Below are 27,694 nucleotides of genomic sequence, written 5' to 3' on the forward strand. Positions count from 1 at the left end.
GGGGTCATAAACAGTTGAAGCAGTGTTTACAGAGAGCTTGTGTCCAGAGAGAACAGTCCCTCAGTTTAACTGTGACACTGTGACACCAAAGCAGCCTCTTTCTCAGTGGCCCATGGCTTCATCGGGTCCTCCTTCACTCTTCTTCTTGGTTTGTGGCTAGTTGTTAGTTTGACTGCTTCCCAGAAAAGGGCTGAGGACTCAATCAGTTCATTTTGGAGGTCTTGCACCTCCTCTTCGGCACCCTCTATTTCTTTTTCTTTTTTTGGGGTGGACGGGGCTGGGGGTGGGGCTGGGGGGTCTGGGTTAGGAGTGGGGGGCAGAGGTTAGCAAACACCATCGGCCTTAACATGCAGGATCTTGGAGAAGCCGGGTCTCTTCTTCAGGGCCTGATTAAGAAAAAATAACACAAACACTTCAGCCATTTGGCTCTCTGTATAGACTTTTCCTTTACGTGGCAGAAATTCAGTGTAATATCAGCCATGAGTATTTTTAACTGTAAGGGTTGAGTTAACACAGACAATTTTGCATATGGCTAACTCTGGTTGCACAACATATTTTACCAGTAAGATCTTGTGATCTTTTATTTTTGGTGTTTCAGTGTAATCTAACCGTCTTACTTACAGTAAGTGGATACAAAACCACTGGATAAGACATATATTTTTACCCAGAATGCTTCAGTGAAACTAGTGGGTGTGAAGCTGCACCTCCTGTATTGTTTCCTTGCCCCTGGCTTCTTAAATCTATTTGAGGAACCGAGTGCCATCTCTCCTCATCACGAAGGAGGTTATTAATAGAGGGCCCACACCCTGATGGAAAATAGTCATGTAGATATTTAAACCTGCAGGCATGAAAACAAGCGCTGTCAAAATAGACCGCAAGCAGCGCCTAGTAAACACAGCGTTGCTGGAGGTGTCTTATGCTGCTGGCGAACAGAAAAACCAATGGTGTTGCTTCATCACCTGTAGTTTGTTCACCATCTCGTCAAACAGTTTCCTGGCTTCGGGGCTGTTGGGATCCTCAAAGTAGTCTTCGATCCCAATCTGCACCACAATGGATTTGAGGTTTCGGCACACACCTGTAGCAAAGGGTAGATGCACACCTGACTGTATGAGGAGCTGCAAGGCATGGGCCTGTTATACAGCAACATAATTAAGGAGGACAGAAATATAGACTTTTTATTCTCATCAATATTCATGAAGGACAGACTGAAGCCTGCATAAAATATTGAATTATGCATTAATATATTATTCATTCGCGTAAATGTAGCTGTGTGTTACTGCGGTATTACTTTGTAGTGAATACTTATTCTGTTTTATATACGGTAGTGTGAAAAATTGGCCGATGAATATTAAAACATTCAATATAAAATTAATTAGAATGGGCACACAGGGCCATTGAGTAGCAGCGGCTTTGGTATAACGGCCTTGTCTGTACCCATTCTGTATATATACTGACTGTTTACCATACTGCAGCAGGGTATTCATGGTATATTCTCGCAGTTGAAGTGTAGCAGAACCTCCACGGTTATATAGGCTACTGACTATTTCAGTCAAGCAGGAACGCCATGGCATAGACAGTACTCACTGTTGAAGTGTAGCAGGGCCTTTGGAGTAACAGGGGTAGACGTGAGCACCAGCATCTCCAGACCCTTCAGCCCCTCTCTGCACACCTCTGCTGCCACCTCCTGGTTGACTTCGCTCACATGGTCCAGCTCTAAAACCTGCAGGCGCATGCAGTTTCTCGCTGCAAGAAACAGGGGGCAGTCTTAGGCTCATTTAGCACCTAAAATCCCACTATATTTCAGCTATCCCTGCACAAAATGACCTCCTTCTGTGTCAATTTCCACTGAACAGAAAATGGAAGCACAGTGGACACTCCTAGGCCCTCACAAGTACATGTACCGAGGTTTAATTCTAGCTGTGTGTGTGTGTGCGCATGTCTTTGTGTGCATGTGCATTTGTGTGTGTGTGTGTGTGTGTGTGTGTATTTGTGTGTGTGCATGTGCATTTGTGTGTGTGTTTGTGTGTGTGTGTGTGTGCATTTGTGTGTGTGTGTGTGTGTGTGTGTGCATGTGCATTTGTGTGTGTGTGTGTGTTTGTGTGTGTGCATGTGCATTTGTGTGTGTGTGTGTGTGTTTGTGTGTGTGTGTGTGTGTGCATGTGCATTTGTGTGTGTGTGTGTGTTTGTGTGTGTGTGTTTGTGTGTGTGTGTGTGTGTGTGTGTGTGTGTGTGTGTGTGTGTGCGTTTGTGTGTGTGTGTTTGTGTGTGTGTGTGTGTGTGTGTGTGTGTGTGTGTGTGTGTGTGTGTTTGTGTGTGTGTGTGTGTGTGTGTGTGTGTGTGTGTTTGTGTGTGTGTGTGTGTGTGTGTGTGTGTGTGTTTGTGTGTGTGTGTGTGTGTGTGTGTGTGTGTCTGTGTGTGTGTATACGTCACTCATATCCATGCGGATTACTTGCAGGTCCTTTGGTTTTGTGCCGCTGTAGACACATTTTCTCAAAAGTCGACATTTTCCCCTCAAAGAGTGAAGCCACTGAACCATGGAAAAAGTGAAAGCCTTGGAAAGAATTAATTTGGCTGTACCGAGCCATTGCGAATCAGTCATCCACTTGGTGCATTTGGTATGGAACGTATGAACAAATACTTACAAATCTAATCTCAAAAACCAGAGAAAAAAATCAGTGTAATGAAGGATGCTCGAGTGATGAAAAGAACTTCTGAATATGATGAATATGATTGGGGTTTTACAATTTTGAGAAACAGGATATAAACACACACACACACACACACACACATACACAAACTTAGTTTGTATACATAAAAAATAACGGTAGTGAGGACAGAGAAAAATATCTCAGACAAATTCCGTTAGAGCCCTGAAATTGTTCTTTTGCAATTAGCAGGAATTTGTCAGTTTCAATGGAGCATCAAAGGCAAGGGCTCTGGGGCTGTTCCATCTGCTTATTCTCCACCTGTCCTTCAGCAAACAAACACCATTCATCTGAGGACTCGCAAGGGACGCCTCACACGAAGGAACATGCCATTTCCTCTGTCTTCCTCTTCACAAGCAGTGGTCCGTGAGCAGGGAGACAATCTCTTTGTTAAATCTCTTTTGATTTCTCCCACAATGGGCCAAATTGTGGTTGCTAGGATATTGATCTAAATGAGGCTGTGGCAGCACCCGGACTCAGTATTCTGTGGGGGAACGGTTAATCCGGTCTGTGCTGCAAGACATTGACGCTTTACCCTTAACCCAACGCAAGGCGACGGTGGCTGTAGTGTAAATGTTTATACGATCGACTTCCCGGATCCAAACTATTAATACAGTCCACGTTTGGCAAAGATTTAAAAGCTGCTCACGTGCACAGAAATGACAAGGTGCCTTCAGCCTGCCTACATTACGAGCAGCAGAAAGACACTGTGCCGTGTGTATCCTCTATCATTATCAACCCCTATTATCAGATCTGAACATCTGTCCATCACTGAGCATGTCTGAAGCCTCATCCTTAACCACTAAATACCATACAGTACCAATATGTACATTACAGCAACCACTTACCATAGATCTTTACCTCAAAATGGAGGACACCTACTAATTTCACATGAAATGATCACATACTGGTTTACTGTAAAACATTTAATTTCTCAAAACATTTAATTTCTTTACATTCTTTTACTAACCATGAATCTGGTGCATTTAAGGTGTCACTCCTCACAGTGCAAAGGTGACATTAAACTGCTGTACTCACCCAATGACGCCAACCCCTGAATCCCGCACCCAGCCCCGCCTACTCCAAGGGCCCGGAGGTGTGGCCAACATCGGCCAATGGTCTGCAGGCATCTGTTGCTGAAGCGAGCCGGCTGCTGACTGGAGAAAGACAAGCATACATGTGACAGGGCCACAGAAGCTCTGGTCCAGCCAATCATAGGCCACACACAGCTGTTATAGTAAAGCCAATCTCAGGCCACACACAGCTACGGTCCAGTCAATCCCAGGCCACACACAGCTATGGTACAGCCAATCCCAAGCCACACACAGCTACAGCCCAGCCAGTCCCAAGCCACACCTAGCTATAGTCCAGCCAATCCCAGGCCACACACAGCTACAGTCCAGCCAATCCCAGGCCACACAGCTACAGTCCAGCCAATCCCAGGCCACCTCACGTAAGTGAGAACTGAACCCAGGAGAAGTGACTTACCAATGAGCGTGCAGAAATCATGAACAGAACAAGGTAAGCAAACAAAAGCTATAAATTGAACATTATTAAAATGACTTCTCTCTGCTGCTGTTCCTTTGCTACTCACCAGGGATGAAGTGGCGCCACCTGTAGGGAGATGATGTCCCTGCAGCCAGCTCCAAGGGCCCAGATCACTTCCTGCCCAACAGGGTCTGTGGCACTCCTGCAACACACATTCAGTTCCTCTGCTTTAGCAAGAGAGATTTCTAGTAATGCACTGATCTCAATGACCGGCTCCGCCCATGATCCCCCAAATGACTTATCCAGGATCCAGCTTACTCAACACCACCACTGACCTAGCCTTTCATGTGAAAGAGCTGAGATAGCAGTGATAGAGGGAGAGCACGTGGAGCTCACCTGTAGGTGACGGCTTGCAGGGCGCGGCAGTAGCAGCTGGCCAGCCACAGGGAGCGGTCCGTCAGGAGGTTTGGACAGTGTGAAACCTTCAGGATCAGCAGGTTGCCCCCGGCAGCCTTCAAAAGAGCCTCCAGCCCCTCCTCCAAACATCCACTGACCAGCGGACAGGCAGAGATGGATAGAAAAAGTCATGCCTCAGGTTAGCCTTTCCTAACACCTCCTTCCTAACACTGTCATTCTCATATACTGTATACTGTTAATTCAAAAATGCTTCACGCTTTGTATGTTGAAAAAACGAATGATATTTAACGCCTGAATCCATGTTCTTTGGATGTGGTGTGATATGATAGGACATAAAAGGATCTATACGAGCAAAGAAACAGACAGGATAGAGACAGGACTAAAGCTGGCAGACATAACTGAAGCAGAGAGACAGAGGCAGGACTGAATCAGGGAGAGATACAGGACTGAAGGGGGCAGACATAACTGAAGCAGAGAGAGAGGCAGGACTGAATCAGGGAGAGATACAGGACTGAAGAGGGCAGACATAACTGAAGCAGAGAGACAGAGGCAGGACTGCAGCAGGGAGAAAAAAGAAGCTAATGCAGGGAAATAGAGGCAGAAATGGAGGCGGGCTGTGGGTGAGGGTGAGAGGGAGTGAACTCAGCTGTCCTTCTGAGAAAATCCTACACATATCCAGTTCTGCCACCACTGAGATTTGTTCAGCTTATTCTGCAGATAAAATCTGTCGGTTTCAGCACATGAATGCAGATCTACTTACACAGAGAAGCAGGCCAAGCCTGAACAATCTGGAATTGACATTCATCATGTGACTTTTATCTGAAATATGCCATATGCCAGTGTCCACACATTCATACGGCACTGCACCAGAGCAGAGCATGCAGGACTACAGCTGCCCATGGGTGCTCACCGTGTGCTCTTCAGGTACTCCTCTTTGGTCTCCTTCTTGCCCCTCTGTCTGGGTTTGAGGTTCTGCAGGATGAGGGAGTGGGTCTGTGTGCACCACTGAGACAGTGTGCATAAGAACTGCAACACAGAGACAGCACAGGGTGAGTCCATGACACAGAGACAGCACAGAGTGAGTCCATGACACAGAGACAGCACAGGGTGAGTATAACACAGAGACAGCACAGGGTGAGTCCATGACACAGAGACAGCACAGGGTGAGTCCATGACACAGAGACAGCACAGGGTGAGTCCATGACACAGAGACAGCACAGAGTGAGTCCATGACACAGAGACAGCACAGGGTGAGTCTATAACACAGACAGCACAGGGTGAGTCCATGACACAGAGACAGCACAGAGTGAGTCCATAACACAGAGACAGCACAGGCTGAGTCCATGACACAGAGACAGCACAGAGTGAGTCCATGACACAGAGACAGCACAGGGTGAGTCTATAACACAGAGACAGCACAGGGTGAGTCCATAACACAGAGACAGCACAGGCTGAGTCCATGACACAGAGACAGCACAGGGTGAGTCCATAACACAGAGACAGCACAGAGTGAGTCCATAACACAGAGACAGTACAACCTACAACACAATTATCCCCAGAGCATGAGTTAATAAGTACAGTCACTGACAACTGGGAATACATAATAGCCACATCAAATCTTTCAACATAAGACATTAATTTGGTTTTGCCTTTAATAGGATAGTAAAACCCTAATTCCAGAGTAGTGGCAGAACTAGGCCACTCAGTGCTGGTGCTGGGAGGTGCTGTACCTTCGATGAGATCCGGGCGTTCTCCAGCAGAACACGGGTCCACACGGCCGGGTGTCTGGCCACAAACTTCCAGTCCCGGCAGACCTCTGCGGCGCGCAGGAGCGTCTTGGTGTCCAGGTAGGTGAAGATGCAGAAGAGGGCCGCCCGCATCTTCAGCACCTCCGGGCTGATCACCTCGTTGGACTTAGATGGGCTGCTCTTGTCATGACGGCACGGCTTGCAGCCGCCCTCCGAGCGCCCTGGGATGGGTCGGGGGGGGTCACCGGGAGAATGAGTAAACAACCTGGCAACACTTTTACCACACACCTCATGAACAGTACCAGAGTTCTGTAGCTAAAAGGATCATTTCATAGACACTAGCATATCTGCCAGTCTACTGTCTTGGTTGAACTTTCATATGCAAAATGACACTGTTTTACTGTGATATTATACTTAATGTGAAATAGTTTTAGAGTGACAGGGGCCAAGTAACACTGTAAAAAAAAAAAAAATCACGATGTTATAAATAATCTGGTTTGATTAAATGTACACTATAAAACAGGGATAATCAAATCTGGCCCACAAATAAAAAACCAGCACTGGTTTTCTTTTTCCTTGTAATTAACTAAACAGTTCCTGTAGTGCCACTGTAAATGGAGGGAGGAAAAGCAGCAGTTATTGGCCCAGGTGGACCGTGATTTGATGATCACTGCTATAAAACATGTAGCACAGGCTGGCCTGCAGGAATATTAGAGAATGTGTAAGCACTCTCCACACTGTGGCGCCAGAGACAAATGGGACCTGCAGTGCAACCAGAAGCAGGGGAACAGCACAGCAGAGATATACACAATATGGCTGCCGATCCCAGTAACTCAGCCGTGTTTAGTGTGACAGTAGGCGGAGATCACGGAGTATAACACTCATAACCGTGTCTAACAGCATCAAGCTCAACAGCCGAAGGTGCACAATCGCAGGACCAGTAACAATTTTACAGAACATAGAACTCTAAAGTATCATGCTGCTAGTTTTACTGGCTCCTTAATGCACAAATATTTGAGCCACAGGTAAGCTGAGGTGAATTACCCACTTGGGCAAAAAAAAACAATTTGCACAAGGCCAAGGGGTAAAAGCATGGGAGCTTTTATTCAATAACATCGCACTGAGTAGATATAATACACAGTGAACTGAAACACTCAGGCCAGTCATGTTCAGGTACTGATGAGTACTGATTCATGTTTAAATTCTCCATTCTGAACCCAGAGATTAGAATAAAAACAATATATGATACAGGACCTATTTTTGCTAAACAAAATGATTAAATTTGGACATTTTTTGCATCAGTGGCAACATATGCCCTAAATATTCCCACAGTGCTGCATATTATTTGAAAAATCTATACGTTCAACTCTGTGAAGCTAACTGACAGGATCTACAATAGCCAGGAGATTCACTCTAAACCAAAAATATCACACACAGTACTCTGTGGTCCTCTGGGATTTGAGCATGACACAACTGTCATGAAACCAGACCCATGATCTCTGGAAAAATCAATGGGCCTCCTTGCAGGACAGAGGGGCATCGTGCAGACAGTGTGACGGCGGAGGTTTGGCGGAGGTTTGACAGAGTGAGAGATCAGTTCAGAGGGGGTGGGGCAGATTCTGTCACTCTGAGCCAGCTCAGGTCACGTGACCTCCCTCCTTCCCTATCCCCTCAATGAAAATGAAATCCACTTTCAGTTTGCTGAACAGATGAAAGGTGGTATATAAATGCATCATTCATTATGTATGCACACTGGTTATCTTCGGCTAAAGGCAAGGCTGCTGACTGCAATCGGTCACCAATCATACAGGAGAAACAGGTACCCATACCATGAACGACAGCACTTTCAATCTAACGCCTTGTTTATTTGTATCATGCAATTTTAATTCGCTTTACTGCAATCCACTATAAATAACTGCACTCTAGATCCTGAAGAGTAGCGCCTACAGCGGTAACAACCTTTAGCTCTTGACAAATGTTTTTCATTACAATCTGTTCCAGTGTGAAAGAACAGAGATTGAGAGCGTGATTGAATTGTTTAACTTTGTTTCAAACTTCCTTTGTCCTTCATCAACAGTGCATCTCTGCAAGCTGGCCAATTCAAATCTCGTAGGTAAAGACAGCACAGTTTCCTGCTACTATATATGGACCAGCCAGTTAAATTTGAACCATATTCTGTAGGCCATAGAATACTCACAGAATACAACATGAACATGAATTGTTCTAATAAATCATCAATTGGCTTCAATGTATGTGCATATTGGTATATTAATATTTCATCCTTGTTCTTCAACTTTTTTGCTGTTCTGTACCTGTCCTCTTGTCTCTTTTGCAGCAGATACGTGTCTTTTTGAGTCATGATGGGTCTCATGAGATAGTATTTTTCTGAACTGTAACCTTTATATTTTATACTAAATATATTTTGTGTGCGTGTTACCTGTGCAGAAGTGTGTGTGTTACCTGTGCAGGAGTGTGTGTGTGTTACCTGTACAGGAGTGTGTGTGTGTTACCTGTACAGGAGTGTGTGTGTGTTACCTGTGCAGGAGTGTGTGTTACCTGTACAGGAGTGTGTGTGTGTTACCTGTGCAGGAGTGTTTGTGTTACCTGTACAGGAGTGTGTGTGTGTGTTACCTGTGCAGGAGTGTGTGTGTTACCTGTAAAGGAGTGTGTGTGTGTTACCTGTACGGGAGTGTGTGTGTTACCTGTACAAGTGTGTGTGTTACCTGTACAGGAGTGTGTGTGTGTTACCTGTACATTAATGTGTGTGTTACCTATACTGGAGAGTGTGTGTTACCTGTACAGGAGAGTGTGTGTGTTACCTGTACAGGAGAGTGTGTGTGTTACCTGTACAGGAGTGTGTGTGTTACCTGTGCAGGAGTGTGTGTGTTACCTGTACAGGAGAGTGTGTGTGTTACCTGTGCAGGAGTGTGTGTGTTACCTGTGCAGGACTGTGTGTGTTACCTGTGCAGGAGTGTGTGTGTTACCTGTGCCGAGGCGGTATCCGCTCCTGTTGGGTGCAGAGTGCTGTGTGTCGGGGGCTCTGCGCTCCTGCTCCCAGATCTCAGCCTCGGACTCGGTGGTGCGGGAGCCCACGTCGGACACGTCTCCCTCCTCGCCCTCGGTGCTGTTTCGGTAGGGCCGGCGCTGCCAGTTCTGGATGGCCTGCTTGCGGAGGCCCCAGCTGCGCGACATGGCGGCCCGCTCATAGCCCCCCTCGCCCATTCGGCACTGCACATGGTAGTACTGCGCCTCAGCACACTCCTCCAGAGGGTGCATCTCCACGCTGTCGCTGTCGTAGCCCCCCGAGCCCTGGGACACCGACTTCACCCGACCCGACGCCCTGAAGCAGGAGGGAAACGTCAGGTGTGCCCCCAAACACAGAGTACTCTGCCCATCACCCACCCATATGCAGGTACCTACTGCTCAAACATCAGGGATGATATACTGTCAATCCACTGGCTTGAATTTAAATATAAGGTTTATACAGCTATATACAGCACATGACCTGAATGCATGGGGAAATGTAACGTGAAACATAACAATGCTTTCATTAGGTTGGTTACCCAGAGCGATGGCTTTGGTGTGAGAGGACTGAAATCAACAATTGTTCACAGGATTTCAGTTAATTGACACAGAGGACTGAAATCAACAGTTGTTCACAGGATTTCAGTTAATTGACACAGAGGACTGAAATCACCAGTCTTTCACAGGGTTTCAGTTGACTGACACAGAGAGGACTGAAATCACCAGTCTTTCACAGGGTTTCAGTTGACCGACACAGAGAGGACTGAAATCACCAGTTTTTCACTCACATCCTCTCTCACAGTGCACAGGACTGTGTTAAACAGTCTGAAGATTTCATTTCAACAGCATTCTGGGTAAAGCAGTATCCTCCAGGGCTTTGGCAGTAGCACAGCATTTCCACAAGGAACGTGGTCCAGGAACTTAGTCATTACTTGGCTATTAATTTTTAAATACCACTCAGTGCAGCTTAAAGGGATATCATCTCCCTTAACCCTCCTGCTAAAAGTAATAGACATACTGTAAGTACTGTAGGTACAGTGCACTATTCTGCACTAAGATTACACATATTTATTATCATATTTATTATCATTACCCAAGGTAATTAATGGTCAGCAGCATTTGGTCTGACTGCTGTTCATCCTGGATAAATGTAAACGCGGCCTCTGGAGATGCAGAGGACAAGTCTGTTTATCCCCCGAAACAGATTCCTCCTGTCAGCCTGCATGGACTCAGCGTGTTCAGTGGTCTTTACACTTCACTTTAGGGCACATCTGAAATGCATGGTTGGGGATGCGAGCGATAAATAAATAAATAAAAACACTATACACACTTCAGCTTATGTGATACATCCCCCACTGCACGACATTTGATTTGCAGTGTCTGTGCCAGAAATGAAATGATTGGAACACATACTGTACCACCATTTTCTTGTTTAGTGAGCTGGGAGAGCCAGCATGAATTAAAAAGAGAAAGTCAGAAAGTCTGAACTCTGGCTAGGAACATTACTTAGTACATTTTTATCGCCAAAAATCTGAAATTTGTCTTTTCTTTCAGCCGAAGAGTACAATCTGGCTCATGATCCCATTTCCTTCCTTTGAAGGATTCTTTGATTAAGTGCTGACCTTTTTATGTCATTTGTAACTTCACAGAAAGTGAATTCATAGCACTTCAGTGTGCCATTCCATTGAATAAATCTCCTGCAGCCTGCAGCCAAGACTGAGATGAGACATTCCATATGAATGCAGGTAGAAAACAGCAGCAGCCCAATGCAAAACCGAAACAACAGCTTGGCAGGACAAAGCAGAAACACAACCCAGCCATTAAACTGAATGGGGAAGTGAGGGAGGGGGAGAGACAACAGGCTAGAGTATTAGACTCATTGAGAAAATCCCCCATTCAGAAAAAGGAAATCATATTCCAGACTGACCTCATGGGAGCACAGGGTACTAGTCCAGTTAGTCTTCAGGCATCACCTTAGGGTGAATACGGGGTATCCGTTTTATCAAATCCCATAGCCAAGCATATACTGTATCCCTGGTACCAGACATACGTATATGCCCGGTTATCTAATGCAAAATGGATCTCCCTGGTTATCAAATACAGCCAATAAAGCCAGGCATCAGGTTTAAGTGCTTTTACTGCTTTTACTGAAATGAATTCTCAGAGAACAACATTCTGCCATGGTTACTATCGGCTCCAGCAGACAGAAGATGCAGATCACCTCACTTTGTGCTGCTCCCAATAGGCCTCCAGTCATTTTTCTCCACTAAATAACATTCCCGAGCTAATATCCCACACGATGTGAGACTCTAGTCACGAAAGTGGAACCTACAGTGGAATCTTTTGGGTTTGGATGATTTCCTTAGTGTGAAAAGGCGCCCCTGCTGATAGGAACCTTCCTATAGACCTGTCCCCCCTCACAGTACTATAATCACCACTGAAAAATTAACAAGCCATGACATTTGTACCTCATGTAAAATTTAATGTAATGGCCACTACTAGGGTGTTCAATTGATCTTGCTATAAAAGTACCAGCATAGCTGGATTTATTTAAAAAATACGACTGCATTCGGCCATCTTATACTCTAATTCAGGGCTGCCCAACCCTGCTCCAAGAGATCTAACATCCCGTGAAGCACACTCCATTCAACAGCTATAGATATATTTTTGATCTGCTAATTATTATAATCAAGAGTGCCAAATTAGGGTTGAAATGAAACCCTACAGAATGGTAGATCTCCAGGAACAGGGTTGGGCAGCCCTGCTCTAATTACAGCAAGGAGCAAGGAGAAGGATTCCATGTTGAATCCTGTAGATCCGTGTTTAAGACTGCAGATACTGCATTTGAATCTGAAGAAGGGTGAGAGGAGAGGGAGGGGTACCCATGTGTCATCACAGCACAAACAATAGAATAGACCTGGGTTAGCAACCCTGGTCCTGGAGAGCCCCAAGCTCTGCCTGCAGGTTTCTGTTCAAATCATAAAATCAGCGTCCAATTACCCAGGTGAGGTGAGTTAACTGTAATTACCGGCTCTAATTGATTAATTAAGCGCAGAGTAACAACAGAAACCAGCAGGGCCCATGGCTCGCCAGCAGCAGGGTTGCAGACCCCTGGAACAGATTCTTCTGGCTGGCCTGTTAGGCAGGGGATCCAGGGCAAACCTGTTTTCACTCATTAATATTAAAATAATGCAAGGGGTAGTTTCACAATGTGTCATAGTGTAGATTCATTTAAAATGCAGCAATCTGCAGTACATCCAAGGGAGTGAAATGCTTACATCACCTGCATTATTCACTGTGTGAATTCTGGGAGCTTTAGGGCCCTGACCTGACCCCTATAACACATGATGTAACAGTGGAGAATATTCATGCCTCTCATACATAGGATGTTCATGTATAACATGATACTATGTTCAGTGAGGATAATTCTGATGATACAACTGTGTACAGCATGGCTGCCCATGCTCCTGTAGATCTATCAGCCATAATTTGGCACCATAACATAACAACCATAACACAACTATTATTGCTGTTTATCAACATGAGGACCAACGTTGTGCCAATGAAAGTCAAAGAAGCCATTATGAGACCGAGAAACAAGAATAAAATGGATAGAGGCATCAATCAAATCAATCTGTTTGAAACATAATTAAGAAGAACGAGAACACTAGTGGGCTTACTAATAGCAAAGACCTAAACAGCTGATAACAGACGATTTCTCGCCATAATAAAGAAAAACACCCCTGACAGATCAAAAACACTCTTCAGGAATAAGGTGTGGATTTCTCAATGACCACTGTCTGCAGAAGACTTCATGAACAGAAATACAGAGCCTATACTGCAAGATGCAAACCACTGGTTAGACGCAAAAAAATGGCTGGGTTACAGTTTGCCAAGAAGTACTTAAAAGTTGCAACCAACCAATTGCATGCAAATGGTATGCAACGAAAATAGACTACTTTCATATACATAACATTGCAGTGTCCCAAAAAGTATAGTGCCCTGAGATGGACTATGTATAAACACTGCTGTAATCTCTACATGGTGAAACCAAAATGCCCTTTATTAAAATCGAACAATGTGCACTTTAACCACATGATTGTTTTATTACAAATCTCAAATTGTGGAGTAAAGAGGCAAATAAATAAAGGAAGGGTCGTTGTCCCAAACATTATGGTGGGCACTGTATGTGCAGGGTGTCAAGCCCCAAGGGTGTGTGTATTCTCCAATCAGCTTTTTAGTATTATCAGTATTATTTTAATAGCCTACTTCCTGCAAATTAACATGCTGAGGAAAATTGCACCTGGACAGCTGTTGATTTAATCAGGCATTTCTAAAAGTAATCATGTAAATGAATGGAGCCGCAAAATATATGTGTACATATTTCTTTAAATATTGCTGCTCGTAGCCTATTCATTTTAGAACGAGGCACAATGCACAGGAAAATGCTGAGTGTGGTATTTCAACTTATAAACTTGCAAGCCAAAATGCACAAGTAAAGATATATAGTGTAGCGATGCTTCCAGGCCATATGAATAATTAGTTTGAGTTATAGTCACAAACTAATAATTCATATGGCCTGGGAGCAAGTAGGTTATATTTTGTCTAATTTTATATCTCTAGCACTGTCCAACCAAAGAGCTCATTGATTTAGATCTAATTTTAAATACTGGAGGTAATCCTGGATATATCTCCATGTAGCAACAATTACAACAACCTTGTCAATGGTTTGAAGCCTGATCCAATGTTTAGACCAGCTTTCCCAAGATGGTAGAAATACATTATCTTTCACAGTGTTAGCTAGCCTTGGTAAATCATAAAACATCATGTATATGCAATAAGCCAAATGCTCCCCTTCCAATTCTTACAGTTTCACATGGACCCCCAAAAATGGAACTTAAAGGGAAGAGTACACTATAGTATCTGACGTAGGTATAACCACTAAATGCTTAAGCCACGATAATTAATTCAATAAGATTCACTCACAAATCCTGCAGCCTGTGATTGTATCTCATGTTACAGTATATCCCCGTGCTGAAAAAAGAGCTCCCCACTCAGCCAGCTCAAACTATATTTTGAAATTGCTGGCAGCTGGTAATTTCGAGTTGGTAATACCCTGTAGCTGAATTTTACAGCAGGGATGTACACAAAATACAAACTGGAGATTTGCCAGTCTGGAAAAAACAGACAGGTGATATATTGCTTGTTATGATCTTGTTAAAATTCTTGTTATTCATTTTTCTTCTATTTCTTCTTGCTCCCCAACACGCTTCCCAAAAGATTGGCCGCATAAAGGCAATAGGGTGATAACATTAATCTCTGAACTTGGCCCTATAAACACAGGGCTGTCTCCTTGAGCCATGGTGCGCTTTTACTGAAGGCCAAATACACTACACTGCCATCAGCTATGCCTAGGAAGCTGAAATTCACCTTTTGTTGACACCGAAACAGAACAGCCCACCCTCCTGTCAAACTCTGGCACTCTTTCAGGAAGCCCAATATAGGTCAGAGAAGGCTCCCACCCCCCCCAAACCCCCCCCCCCCCCCTCACTCTCTTTTCCTATCAAACAAGATCTAAAATAGCATCTTAGTCGCTTTCGTCACTGTAGTGGCTGTGTTAGGAGTTATTTTGTTGTGTGGGGGGGGGTGATGTTTGGGGCTGGTGGTTTCGATCTGAAGAGAGGGTGGTTGTTAATTTGCTCACTGTCAGAAGCATTGCGTTCAGGGACATGGCACTGTGTCAAATAGCAGGTGACACACAACACATCTGAAAACAGCCAATTAATTCACACGGAAGACAGTAGCGTCCACACCTGCTAACACAGCGCTAGCCTGCATCTACTGAGATGCAGAACTGCAGTGTGTTTACAGCTGCACTGTTAGTAACTTATATAACGGAGAATATAAAGTAAAATTATAAAAATCTTTAGATACGCTGTAACATAAGCATTACAGCTCTAATGAAAGCTAACATGCTTGTTATTATGCTCTGACAGAAGGCATAACTATGCCAGCCAGACTAATGGTAAAATATGCCAACTAATTAAGCTTCAAATGGATCAAAGTACTTTTTATGACATAAATGACAGCTCATTTCTTTCTTTGAATTTATTGGCCTAAAGGGGGACATCCTTCAGAAGATCAAATAGCTTTTTTGATGAAACGCTAACTTGAAGTCGTGATGCACAGGCCGAATTCTGAACTTGGCACTCATAGTCTGTCCATCTGATACTGCCTCAGCTTAATTATATCCCTTTGTCCATAAATGTCAAAGTATAAATCTCTCCCTTTTTTCACAGCAGCTAAAGCCTCACACTGTATGCGTTATGTGCATAAGGGCCACTACTCATTACCCAGGTTACGGTGGTGATAGCAGTTGAAGGGAGTCACCCCTGTCCCCCTCAAAATAAAGTGCTTTGAGATCAATATGCTATCTACATGTAATCAATGTTCTGATAGTAACACTCAATGAAGTTACGCTTGCTTTTTTTAAAATAAGCTTAAAAATATCAGTAAAAGCTGAAATGCATTAAAATGATTTTAAAAACTACCTCGAAATCTGAAAGGGAATACTCAGTGTAACTGCGTATTAGTTGCCCATTGGGTGGAGTAGGACAGACCAAAGCAGACGGACAGAAATGAATGTACTTTAGAACAATAGTTTTAAACTATTTAGAGCACATATAGGGAATGATATCCCATTTCAAAATACAATTAGCCTATTTATCTTCACTGGCTACATTGTTCTATGCATTGTTTTGTGCTGTATTTCCAAAATCTTCCTATACAAAATACGAATAAACAGAAAATCGTGTCGCACGGTGGAAGCACTAATGAGTTTGCCCGGGGAGATTCCTAACCATCCCACTGCAACGTGCAGAGATTTCAGCAGAGGCGTGTTTAAAGGCGGTGAGGAACCCGTGCTCCCACCATGCGTGGGTTCCGTTGGTTCTGAGCGCGGGGGGACCAGACCCTGCGGCCGGCGGCATGGTGGAGTGGCCCAGCCGGCAGTAACACGCTCCGTCAGCCTACGCCACACTGCACTACTCCCTGAGGGACGACGCACTGTCACCCCTCAGCTGAGAACAGCATTTGTCGGAATACCAGGGGAGATGGCCATTTAGCTGAGGAGCAGAGTGATGTAAAACAGAGAAATCGAATGAACTGCAGAATAGGATCAGCTGATTCAATAGTCCTTGCATAGCTGATTTTGTTTTTTGGTTATTGAATCCCTTGAATCATCCCTCAAATGGGCGGCTGTAAGTTTGAGTGTCTGCCGGGATAGGAGTGGGAACCCAAAATAAAGGAGGCAGGGGGCCAGACTTACCCCGTACTGGGAGAAGAGTGGCGCTCTGACACCTGGTACATTCCCCGGGAATTCCCAGAGAGACTGGAGTTTCTCTACAGGAACAGAAAACAGAGAGGGAATGAGAACACAAGTATGAGACCAAGAAAATGAGAGAGAGAGAGAGGGAATAAATACCACGTTAAGTAATACTTAACTGTTAAAATTTCCACTTTGTAAACCATAACGTGGAATTAAAGCATGCACTTCATATAATTCTTAGTGTACAATGGATGATTGTTTTTTTACAGTCTGCATTTAGTAAACCTCAGTGTATTGTTTGTTATGTTTGTATCATGGTAATTTCACAGTACCTGTCAATCATCCCTCTTACTTACTTAAGTACACCTAAGCTTAATGTCACAACTGAGTGACAAGAGAAGCATGTGGCACTTCACAGCTTATATTTGTGATATTGCGTGGGTGAATATCACAGTCAAAAATATCTTGTAAATGTTTCCACCGGGAGCACGAAGTTTGTGCAAACAATGAAACAGAAAGAAATACTCTATAAATAATTCCACACTGCCACAGCAGTGAGTTGCCAGTAAGCCACAAGACAACCAGAGAGGTGAGAAGTGCAATGAATATTGTTGCTCTAATAAAGGCTAGGCTCACAAGTAAACAAGATTTTTGGGAAAGGCAAATGCATCAGAAAATTACCAAAAAAAGAAAAACATTCTCCAACTAGTAAAAAATATTACTTTACATGTGAACATTATTCCATGATGATAGCCTATCGTTGTTGCTGGGAGCAAATACATCATTGCATCAAGAATGATGTAAATACATCATTACATATATGTACATCAATTGCGTGTTTACAATTCTTGCTCAACATGTATTTCAAGTATTAAAGTAGGCAGTGGGAGATATTCGGAGGCGGGTGAGGGGGTGTGTGTCTGGAGGCGGGTGAGGGGGGGTGTGTCTGGAGGCGGGTGAGGGGGTGTGTGTCTGGAGGAGGGTGAGCGGGTGTGTGTCTGGAGGCGGGTGAGGGGGTGTGTGTCTGGAGGCGGGTGAGGGGGGTGTGTGTCTGGAGACGGGTGAGGGGGTGTGTGTCTGGAGGCGGGTGAGGGGGTGTGTGTCTGGAGGCGGGTGAGGGGGTGTGTGTCTGGAGGCGGGTGAGGGGGTGTGTGTCTGCAGATGGGTGAGGGGGTGTGTGTCTGGAGGCGGGTGAGGGGGTGTGTGTCTGGAGATGGGTGAGGGGGTGTGTGTCTGGAGGCGGGTGAGGGGGGTGTGTCTGGAGGCGGGTGAGGGTGTGTGTGTCTGCAGACGGGTGAGGGGGTGTGTGTCTGGAGGCGGGTGAGCGGGTGTGTGTCTGGAGGCGGGTGAGGGGGTGTGTGTCTGGAGGAGGGTGAGGGGGTGTGTGTCTGGAGGCGGGTGAGGGGGGTGTGTCTGGAGGCGGGTGAGGGTCGGTGTGTCTGGAGGCGGGTGAGGGGGGTGTGTCTGGAGGCGGGTGAGGGGGTGTGTGTCTGGAGGCGGGTGAGGGGTGTGTGTCTGGAGGCGGGTGAGGGGGTGTGTGTCTGGAGGCGGGTGAGGGGGTGTGTGTCTGGAGACGGGTGAGGGGGTGTGTGTCTGGAGGCGGGTGAGGGGGTGTGTGTCTGGAGGCGGGTGAGGGGGGTGTGTCTGGAGGCGGGTGAGGGTGTGTGTGTCTGCAGACGGGTGAGGGGGTGTGTGTCTGCAGACGGGTGAGGGGGTGTGTGTCTGCAGATGGGTGAGGGGGTGTGTGTCTGCAGACGGGTGAGGGGGTGTGTGTCTGCAGATGGGTGAGGGGGTGTGTGTCTGCAGACGGGTGAGGGGGTGTGTGTCTGCAGACGGGTGAGGGGGTGTGTGTCTGGAGGCGGGTGAGGGGGTGTGTGTCTGGAGGCGGGTGAGGGGGTGTGTGTCTGGAGGTGGGTGAGGGGGTGTGTGTCTGGAGGCGGCTGAGGGGGTGTGTGTCTGGAGGCGGGTGAGGGGGTGTGTGTCTGGAGGCGGGTGAGGGGGTGTGTGTCTGCAGATGGGTGAGGGGTGGGCAGGTGTGATGGATGTCTTCTCGGCAGGCCCCGGGCATGGAGTAATGCGGGCCAGGCCTGAGGAGGAGCTGACACCGCAGGCAGGGCTCGGCCCCGGGCTCCCAGCCAATCAAAATGAGCCATCGGCAGGACCGCTCCCTTCCACCCTTCCACACAGATCATGGGAGAGAAAGGGAAACAGTTCAGAACCTGACCGAAAGAATGAGTGATTTACTGTACTGCTAAGGAGGTCTTCATCTTATTTAAAAAATAACTATAGTATGTAATTTAAAACCATGAGTGCAAATTAACAGAGCCTTGCACTACTGACAATTGTGAACGTGTTAGCCTGCGAATGCCAAAATATAATATTTTCACTTCCTGCAATCTGGCATTAAATAAACCAAGAAGGTAAATCCAGTTAACACTGAAACCTGTCTGAGATCCAAACCAGCGAGCCAGAGAATGCATCTTTCATAACTACATTTTGAATGTAATGGAAGCTGTCCAATCATAATCTCTCTCTCCCTCTCTGTCTCGCTCTCCCTCACCCTCTCCCAGAACCCTGAACAAATACTGCTGCTGGTATCCACGGAAACAGCATCACAATGCCGTGGTACATGCTCATATACCACACAGAGATTTGTCTGCATCCACACTATACTGGCGCACAGGAATTACAGTGAAACATGTAGTGGATTCAAATCAACCCCGATAAGAGAAATGCACAACCGTCTGTCACTTTCCATTGTTGGTGCACGCAGCAAAGCCATCAAATGTGCTCCCGGTTGACATTAAAACGAACAAAACTGTAGGTGGAATGGCATAAGACAGACCACTTGCTGAGTGATTTTGATATTCACAGCTCACCATCCGTCTGAATAAATATTTAACATTCAATCTACATGAATTAAAGGGCAAATCGCCATGGGCAGCCATTCTTAAATGTGCCTGATGTAATCATCGCTCTCAGATAAATATTCTTGGCATGCCTGGTTAACTTCCAAATGTGTTTTTTTACATTTTGTGTACTAATATATTTATTTTGCATAGGCACTGTAATAAGCTATTACACTTTTACTACTACTGCTACTACTGCACACTTTATTGTATGTATGTAAATTATGAATTATAGTACAGTTTGTTAAATTGGAGAGTAAATTATAGCAGTTTGTTAAAGGTAGAATATATAACTTCTAACGCTCAAACCACAACACTGTTTATCCCTCCCCTTCTCTGTGAATGCGCTGAAGTTGAAACGCCATTGGCTGTGGCAATTAGAACCAATTTTAAACCAATGAGCTTGAGTTATTGTGCAGATGTACGCTGTTTTGGTACAGAGTGCCGGCCCGTCAAATGCATATTTTGAAACCTGAATTTAAGGACTAGAACACAGGTAGAGGGTCAGTCAACATGTCAGTGAGCCTTTTTCAATGATCGGAAGGGATTTACAATGGTCTTGTAACAATGTTTTAACACAACAATCCTACCTATTGTACCTTTAAATCTGGAGAGTACATCATAGTACATGCTCTCCTCATTTTTTATTTCATGATACCTCATTCTCCAAACATGCTCAGTAATTTTACATTGCACAGGATATGATGTTATCTTCTTATTATCGTCCAGCTCAGATGTTCCTAAACCAGCATAGTTCCTAACAACCAAATAACCAGGAAACAAACGACAATATTATACCTGCCAAAAGTGCTCATGCAAGAATTTCAAAGGGGTTGTTAAGTGGGCACCTTCCTTCACCAGAATGTAATTGAATTAGGCCCACAACACCTCCAGAAGGCCCAACAGTGAAGCCTGGCATCCCCGACCCACCGCCCTCCATACACCCTTCACTTGCCACTAGTGTGCACCTTGCACAGCACAATAACAGTACCACACAGACCTCCCTGGTGACTAACTCCACTGGCTCTGTCAATGCAACCACCACCAGAACCATACACTGCCAATACACTTATCATCCAACCTACCAATGCACTGAACAACGATACTGCCAAACAGTAGTACACACCCTGCACAGGCCGCCAGTACCACATGGACCTCCCTGGTGACTAAGATTATGATCACCCCACTGGCACGGTCCCATATGGATTTCCATGTAATCACTAGCCTTATCTGCTAGCCATCAGCTAAACTTGTGAGGGAGCAGGGGCGGGAGACCAAGAGCGACCGGGAAGGGATCACAAAGTTACCAACAATAAGTTGGATAACCACTAAAATAGATGAGGAAAATAACAGAAAAAGGGAAAAAAAAAAACTCCCTGGCGATCTGCCAACCAAAAATGTGACTAGAACTAAAATGGTCAAGAAAACAGCCTTCAAAACAGAGGTGGAACCAAGAAACAAAACTAGGGAAGGTTCTCAGGAGCTAACCAACCCAAAGGAAAACAAAAAATAGGACCCTAAACTTATCTATTTCTCATTTCTAACTGAATAAAATTCAGTCTTGGAACACTCTCTGTCTACCTTTAGACCTCAATACCGGCTTTGGGCATGTGTCAAACTGAAACACCAAAGCTCAGAGCAGTGCCAGGAAGAGACTTAAATAGTTCTCCAAGCAGCTGACTGCAATCGGCCATGATTACAACCGCAATTGTGGGAAGCAATCTCTCCTGCTGAGCTAAGCCGGCAAGCCCTCTAGAGGAAAACCATGACAAAACTAGCCCCCAAACTAACCTGTCCTCTCTTTATCTACTGATTCTTTAACTGCTTTCCTGAGCATTTGACCACGAACATCAAATTCCAAAAGGAGCGATGTCACTGACTTGGCCACAAATCCTTAAGCCCCTACGTCGACAGGTCTCACATATGCTTGCCACCCACACTCCCTTTACTTCTTCCTCTCAAACTATCAAACTGAAATAGCATCCTTGCATGCCACTGTTAACTCAATGAAGTACACTATCTGCTCTCTGAGTACATATCAGATCTTAGGGAGGTTGAGACAATAATCTGCAGAACCTGCAGTTACCTCTCAATGTCGGTTACTAATTTCCAGTCCCTTGCCCTACTCCATCTATGCCGATTCCACTATGAACAGGAAGAAAATTAACCTTGGCACTTTTGCTTTCAAAAACGCCGGCCAAACATTTAAGAAATGTATTATGACACCAGGTTTAGCGACCCTGCGTCAAGCTAACCTTGCAGCCTGACAAAACATAGCAATTCCAATGCACAGTTTACACCTATCATCTTCACCTACCCATTACCTCAGCTTCTGCGGAGTCTGAAGGACATCGTAGGTGGTTCCAATAATAAACTTAATCATTTCTATGATACACTGACAACCTGTGTTCACTTCTGCCCAATACCTTGCTTGTCTACTCGTATTTGTTATTCTAAAAACTCCTCGGGCCGCTTCTGCTAAGCAAATTCAGTTTTGTATGACAGCTGGTGGGCCATGATAGCTGGATCTCACTGCACAGTACTACTGCTTATATTTTTGGGAGATTCTACTGGCTTATTTCCTCTCCTGGGCAGGGAGCTTATGCCTAGCCTCCCGGACTTTCAGAGGACTTGAGATGTCTGATAAAAATAAAAGCGACAATGAATTGATTTGTTTGTGAGAATGCGTGCTTATGTTACATAGCTCTGCTTCCTTCCAGGCAGGCTAGAGACAGACTGAAATCCACTGGTGTTAGCAGTGGCTAGTATCATCACGAATTACATTCAGCTGAACACAAGTAATGGCAGTTTAAAAGCTACCTAAATGGTTTGTGTGGAAAGCGACTACTAAAGTAGATTCAATGTATTAATCATATTAGACCGCAGTTTTCTTAGTTTATTGCTTTCACACCTTCCTCTGAAACGACCAGAACCATCTTGGGGGTGTTGGCGGGCAGGGGTTGAGAATGGTGGCATAGACGGGGTTTTTTGTACATAGACAAAGGGCTGAATCAAGGCCTAAAATTCTGCTTGTAAATATAAATCTGGAGGTTTAAAATTAATGTGGATGCTCCAGTCAAACAGGACTGTCCTCCCCTGCCTACCTGGCGGCTGGTCCCTTTGGACCCGGGGACGCTGCATCGGCCCAGGCTGCCGTTGGGCGTGGTGCCGCAGCTGCTGATGATCTGCAGCTGCTTCTCGGCCCGGTCCGCTCGGTCCAGCAGCTCCTCGATGAACTGCTGCAGTCGGACCTTAGCGTTAGCTTCCCGCGCCGCCGTCTCCTGTAGGAACTGGTCTATCTGAGCCACCTCCCTGCACACAGAAACATAGGCTGTTATCCCACTGTATACACACACACACACACACACACACATAGACACAAACAGACACACACATACACGCATGCGCAGACACACACACTCACTTTTCCTCGATTTTGATTGACCAAACACTGAAATGGAAGTGTTCCCTGTTCAGGGGCTGCGTAGCATGTGGGAAGCACTGTACATCTCCAGTATACATCATAAAGCCAAATCTCACTGTGAAGAGGCAAGAACAAGTCATTCAGACCGCCAGTTATCAAGTCATTCAGTGCGGTTTTGTGATATTAGAAATGTAAATCTGTAACAGTCCAGTGCCTCTGACTTGTAGTTGTATTTCCTGAAGTGCTGAGTAAACTTGAGAGTTTTACCCCTGCCAACTGTTCTCTAACTGCTAAGTGCTCTCTAACTACTAATTGCTCTCTAACTGCTAACTCTCTCAATATGTATATCCATTTTCATGGATTTGTCACGTCTTGAATTTCAAGATTTTCAAAATGGTATATTTCACTCCTTCCTCATTTCTGGACAATACAAGCAGGGCCTTTTCACTGTTCAATATGGTCTATATTGTGTGATTTTACTGGTCAGTTTATTCATGAACTATGACCTAATGACTATTGGTAGAATGAAATTGAACTTGATCCATTTGGTTAGCCTTGAAGTTCAGCCCAGATTTGGTTAGGCTACATGATTTAGGTTAGCTTATAATGAACTCCCTCATATGCACAAATTTATAATTGTGTGTACAGACTGCCACCTTGGTCCCACATGTTCCTCTTTTAGACTCTGTTGTTGAAGAGAGCCCATCATGTGGGAGTGATATACTGAGGTAGTTTAAGCAAAGCTCAACACATACTCAATCCCCTGGCACGCTCTCCCAGGGTCAGTGGGAGGAAGAATTGCATATATTTATCTCAGAAACAGTTCTTTCTTACTGAATATGCAGTAAACAATGATTCACTCATATTCAAATTCCACACTGGCTTTACTTGCATGAAGTTAAACTTCCCAAAATGAAGGCTGGCTCAGATTCAGCCTGCCGCAGGTGCGAACAGACACCAGCAGCGCACTCTCAAATAGATTTGGAATGCCCAAGGTTAGTCTCCCATTGCCACTGTATTTTCTACATAGTAAGTGTCCATTATTAATTCAACTCAAACAGAATACATATGAGTCCAATAGGCACCAGAGTATGACCATATATTCTCTGTAAGAGTTGATTTAACACTGAATATCTTACAAATCACACAGATTTGTCTCCTCTGAGAGCAACATTAGATGCTGGGAAGCCAACTGTCTGGATTTCCCTACCCTACAGGGGCAGCCTGTAGCGTAGTGGCTAAGGTACATGGCTGGGACCTTGAAGGTTGGTGGTTCAAGCCCTGGTTTAGCCATGATAAGAATCGCACAGCTGTTGGGCCCTTGGGCAAGGCCATTAACCCTGCATTGCTCCAGGGGGGATTTACCCCTGCTTAGTCTAATCAACTGTAAGTCGCTTTGGATAAACGCGTTGGCTAAATAACACGTTGGCGAAATTATTATTAATTAAAATGAATTACCAGCTAGAAGCCACACCATCCATTCCCCACAAGATTAGACAGGATGTTCTCTTGTGCAACAGAGGAGCCCTGAAGATTGCCTGGCTCCTCTGACCACTGACTTGTGATTGTTCGGTGCTTCCTGACCTGGCCTTTCATTCTTGCCTGTTTGCTTGTTTTGTTTGCCTTTATCCTCTTCCTCTTTACCTTTTCTTATCCTTTTTCAGTGTCCATGCCAGCATGCATCACAGTGGAGCAGATTATGGTGAGTGGGTGTGGGTAGAATTGGGTTCATGTTTACTAAGGAGATAGGATGGGGTGAAGGGGAGGCATGACCAAATACTATTAGCATTTGTTTTTGTTTTTGTTGCTTATATATAAACCATAAAAATAGCTTTTATTTTTCAACATATTCCTACAGCCAGTATTAGCAGGCATTAGCATTTTAGGATTTTACTTTCAAATAAGAGTAAATTAAATTATTCTAAAATCGATTCTCTTTCTTTACTCCATCCCCCTCTCATGTTCCCTTCTCATTTTATGATTCTCGCTCTGACTAGAGAGAAGCCCTCGGGAAACGACAAGCTATAGATACACCCATGACTCCCTGCTTCTGACAAGAATCCTGCATTTCTCTTTCCTCCTTCACTTGGGATTTGTTTTTCTTTTTTCCTAGCTGGGTTTCTATGTATCTATGCGCAATGAGATGCAAAATGAAACAGATGTTCCGTTGAAGAGGCAAAATGAAAGATTTCAGTGTTATCAAATAATCATGCAGGGCACACTGCCCAATTATGGTACAAGTTTGTCAAATGTAACTAAAGGTTACATACTTTTACGATTGAATCAGCTGTTGAGCATGAGCAAAACGTACAATTATATTATTACTGCTTTCGTTGTAATTCATTACACGTTCCTGTCTTGTAGCTTTAAGCTTTAAGCTTTAAAAAAATAATGATTTGGAAACTAAAAGCAAATAAACTCTGAGTCATACCAGAACCAATTGCCAAACCAGTTATCAGTGCCCCCAGTTTCTGAAACCAGCATCAACGAGCCTGCATCTGCCAGCATATTGTATAAGCACATTGACAGTGGAGTCTTGTGCCTGCTATTTGTGTTCTGTTCTGTATGTGTAGGGAGGTTGGGTTACTGCTGGACATCTCCATTTGTCTCGTAGAGTTTGTGATGACTGAAGTCTACTCCAGCGAAACAGCAGGCCTGTTCTGATTTACAGTGGCAGCACATGGAGCAGTACCCAGTCCTGCTTTATTTCATACACCTCGCAGCAATGGGCAGCAGGTCCGTGGGATCTCAGTGGTATTTCTAGAGAGCCAAACCAGAATAAAACACCACACACTGTATCAGCATAACAGGGCAGGTCCAGCTTCAATCTGTGGATAGATTCGATTTTTCTCTCACTGCCTTTGCTTTATCATCGACTTTCAAGGGAAGTTTTTATGATGAAAGTTTGTGTTTTTGAGCGCAGTCTGTTCTTATTCGCTTGTGATGAAAACCTTCACATAAAATGCCAAAGGAACAGTAAGTCTTTTTACTTTCAGACCTCTTGCTTGTTTGAAATTCATCAAAGGTTCAATACCGCCAAGTCATGTTGATTCATGAAAGTCTTTGAACGCAGTGGACCTAGATTGTTTTGAACTGTGTTTTTCTTCCTGTGAGAAGATAAATAATGACAGAAAAATAGCATTTATGCGGTGAGGAGAAACCAGTGCCTCTCTTTTTAATTGCATGGTGTAGTACTAGGCTGGAACAGAATAGAAACCATTATCAACCTGCCATTACCAGGTATGATGACAATATTTTTTTAATAAAAAGGAACTGTGCATAAATACACATTTCAAAAGAATGTTTTTTTTTCCTTTAATGAAGGCATGCTATGGGCACACAGTGACTAAAGCATAGTTTTGTTTCATAAATCCCAGGAAAAATTAACGCAGAACCAAATGTATGTCTATAAAAAAAATGACTGCACACCTGTCTGACTGCATAGTGCATATCTTCTTGATGAGAGAGCAGGAGGGTTTATGTAATCATTAATGACACACTGCTGCCCTCAGTCTGTTTATGCTGGAATGGCCAGAATTGAAGAATGACAGCAAGTGTCAATTTGAAGTTAAGTAAATTCAACATAATCAGCCACAAAGGGCCAGATTTACTTCCTGAAATTAACGCCTTCTTTACGAAGGCTGCAGCTCATTACGCAATCACTGAATGGGACTGCCTACTAACCGCATTTAGCGAAAGAGGCAGGTCTTAAACAGTGCAGTTAAAACACGTGTTTAGTGCACTGAATACAGTACTGTGCAGAAGTCTTAGGCACCCTAGACTTTATTATATATATGCTTATGTTTTTGTGTGCCTTAGTATAAAATAACACATTTGAGATTTCCAAATATTCCTTTTCCAAAAGATTAAATTTTACAGAGACATTTTTGTATTTAATTTTAAAAAGTTACATATTACTGTAAGCAATTGACTACTTTTTACATAAAAACTTGATCAAGGCTGTCTGAGATCAGAAGCAAGGAGCCAACCAAAGTCTGCAAAAGAACTGTGGCAAGTTCTTCAACATGCTTGGAACAACCTCCCTGCTGATTGTCTTATAGAACTGCAAGACAGCATTGGCTATCTCAGAGAAGTGATGCAGTTTTAACGCCGAAGTGTGGTCACCAATTTTTTTATTTGATTTGTTTTTAACTATTCTGCCGAATTACTAAAATGTAAAGTTAAATGTATAGTACGTTTATTTAGGACCTTTCATTGAATTATTTTTGGAAGAATCTTATCTGTACAGAATGTAATACAGGTGCCTAAGACTTTTGCACAGTACTGTATATTCACTGCGTGAGGCGATATCCATGTATCGACTGGCATATAAAAGCATATCCAGAGCAGGACAAAATGTGTACATATTCCATTTGTGTTGGCTATTGTTGATTGAATTAAATGCAAGATACAAATGTTGCAATGAGCATGACTATTGCTGGAATAGAATGGGAACCTCATGTGGGAGGTTCCAGTACATATTTTATTTCTCCCAGAAGCATAATTATTTGTTTTGCTGGGTGTTTGCCACAGAAGTCGCAGGTGATTTTTTCTTTTTTGCCAGCCCCTTTAATTAATTAATGATGGCTTCACAGACTTGTACTGTATTTCCTCGGATAGCGAGTTTCACAACAGTAGAAATGGAGGAGGTA

General features: G+C 44.3%; 1 protein-coding gene across 1 annotated transcript in view; it reads right to left on the reverse strand.

Moving 5' to 3' along the window:
* Positions 1-298: 298 nt before the first annotated feature.
* fbxo41 (F-box protein 41) overlaps positions 299-27,694 on the reverse strand; it is a 37,845-nt gene continuing 10,449 nt past the window's right edge. Inside the window, exons 2-12 of the mRNA XM_061247008.1 lie at positions 22,723-22,930; positions 16,710-16,783; positions 9,343-9,698; positions 6,341-6,579; positions 5,521-5,636; positions 4,590-4,742; positions 4,300-4,395; positions 3,744-3,862; positions 1,585-1,743; positions 960-1,075; positions 299-386 (exon numbers count right to left, since the gene is read on the reverse strand). Of these exons, the coding sequence (XP_061102992.1) occupies positions 324-386; positions 960-1,075; positions 1,585-1,743; positions 3,744-3,862; positions 4,300-4,395; positions 4,590-4,742; positions 5,521-5,636; positions 6,341-6,579; positions 9,343-9,698; positions 16,710-16,783; positions 22,723-22,930 (1,699 nt within the window). The 3' untranslated portion in view covers positions 299-323. The remainder of the gene's footprint in view (positions 387-959; positions 1,076-1,584; positions 1,744-3,743; positions 3,863-4,299; positions 4,396-4,589; positions 4,743-5,520; positions 5,637-6,340; positions 6,580-9,342; positions 9,699-16,709; positions 16,784-22,722; positions 22,931-27,694) is intronic.

Source organism: Conger conger, chromosome 6, assembly GCF_963514075.1.
Source record: "Conger conger chromosome 6, fConCon1.1, whole genome shotgun sequence".
Classification (NCBI taxonomy): domain Eukaryota; kingdom Metazoa; phylum Chordata; class Actinopteri; order Anguilliformes; family Congridae; genus Conger; species Conger conger.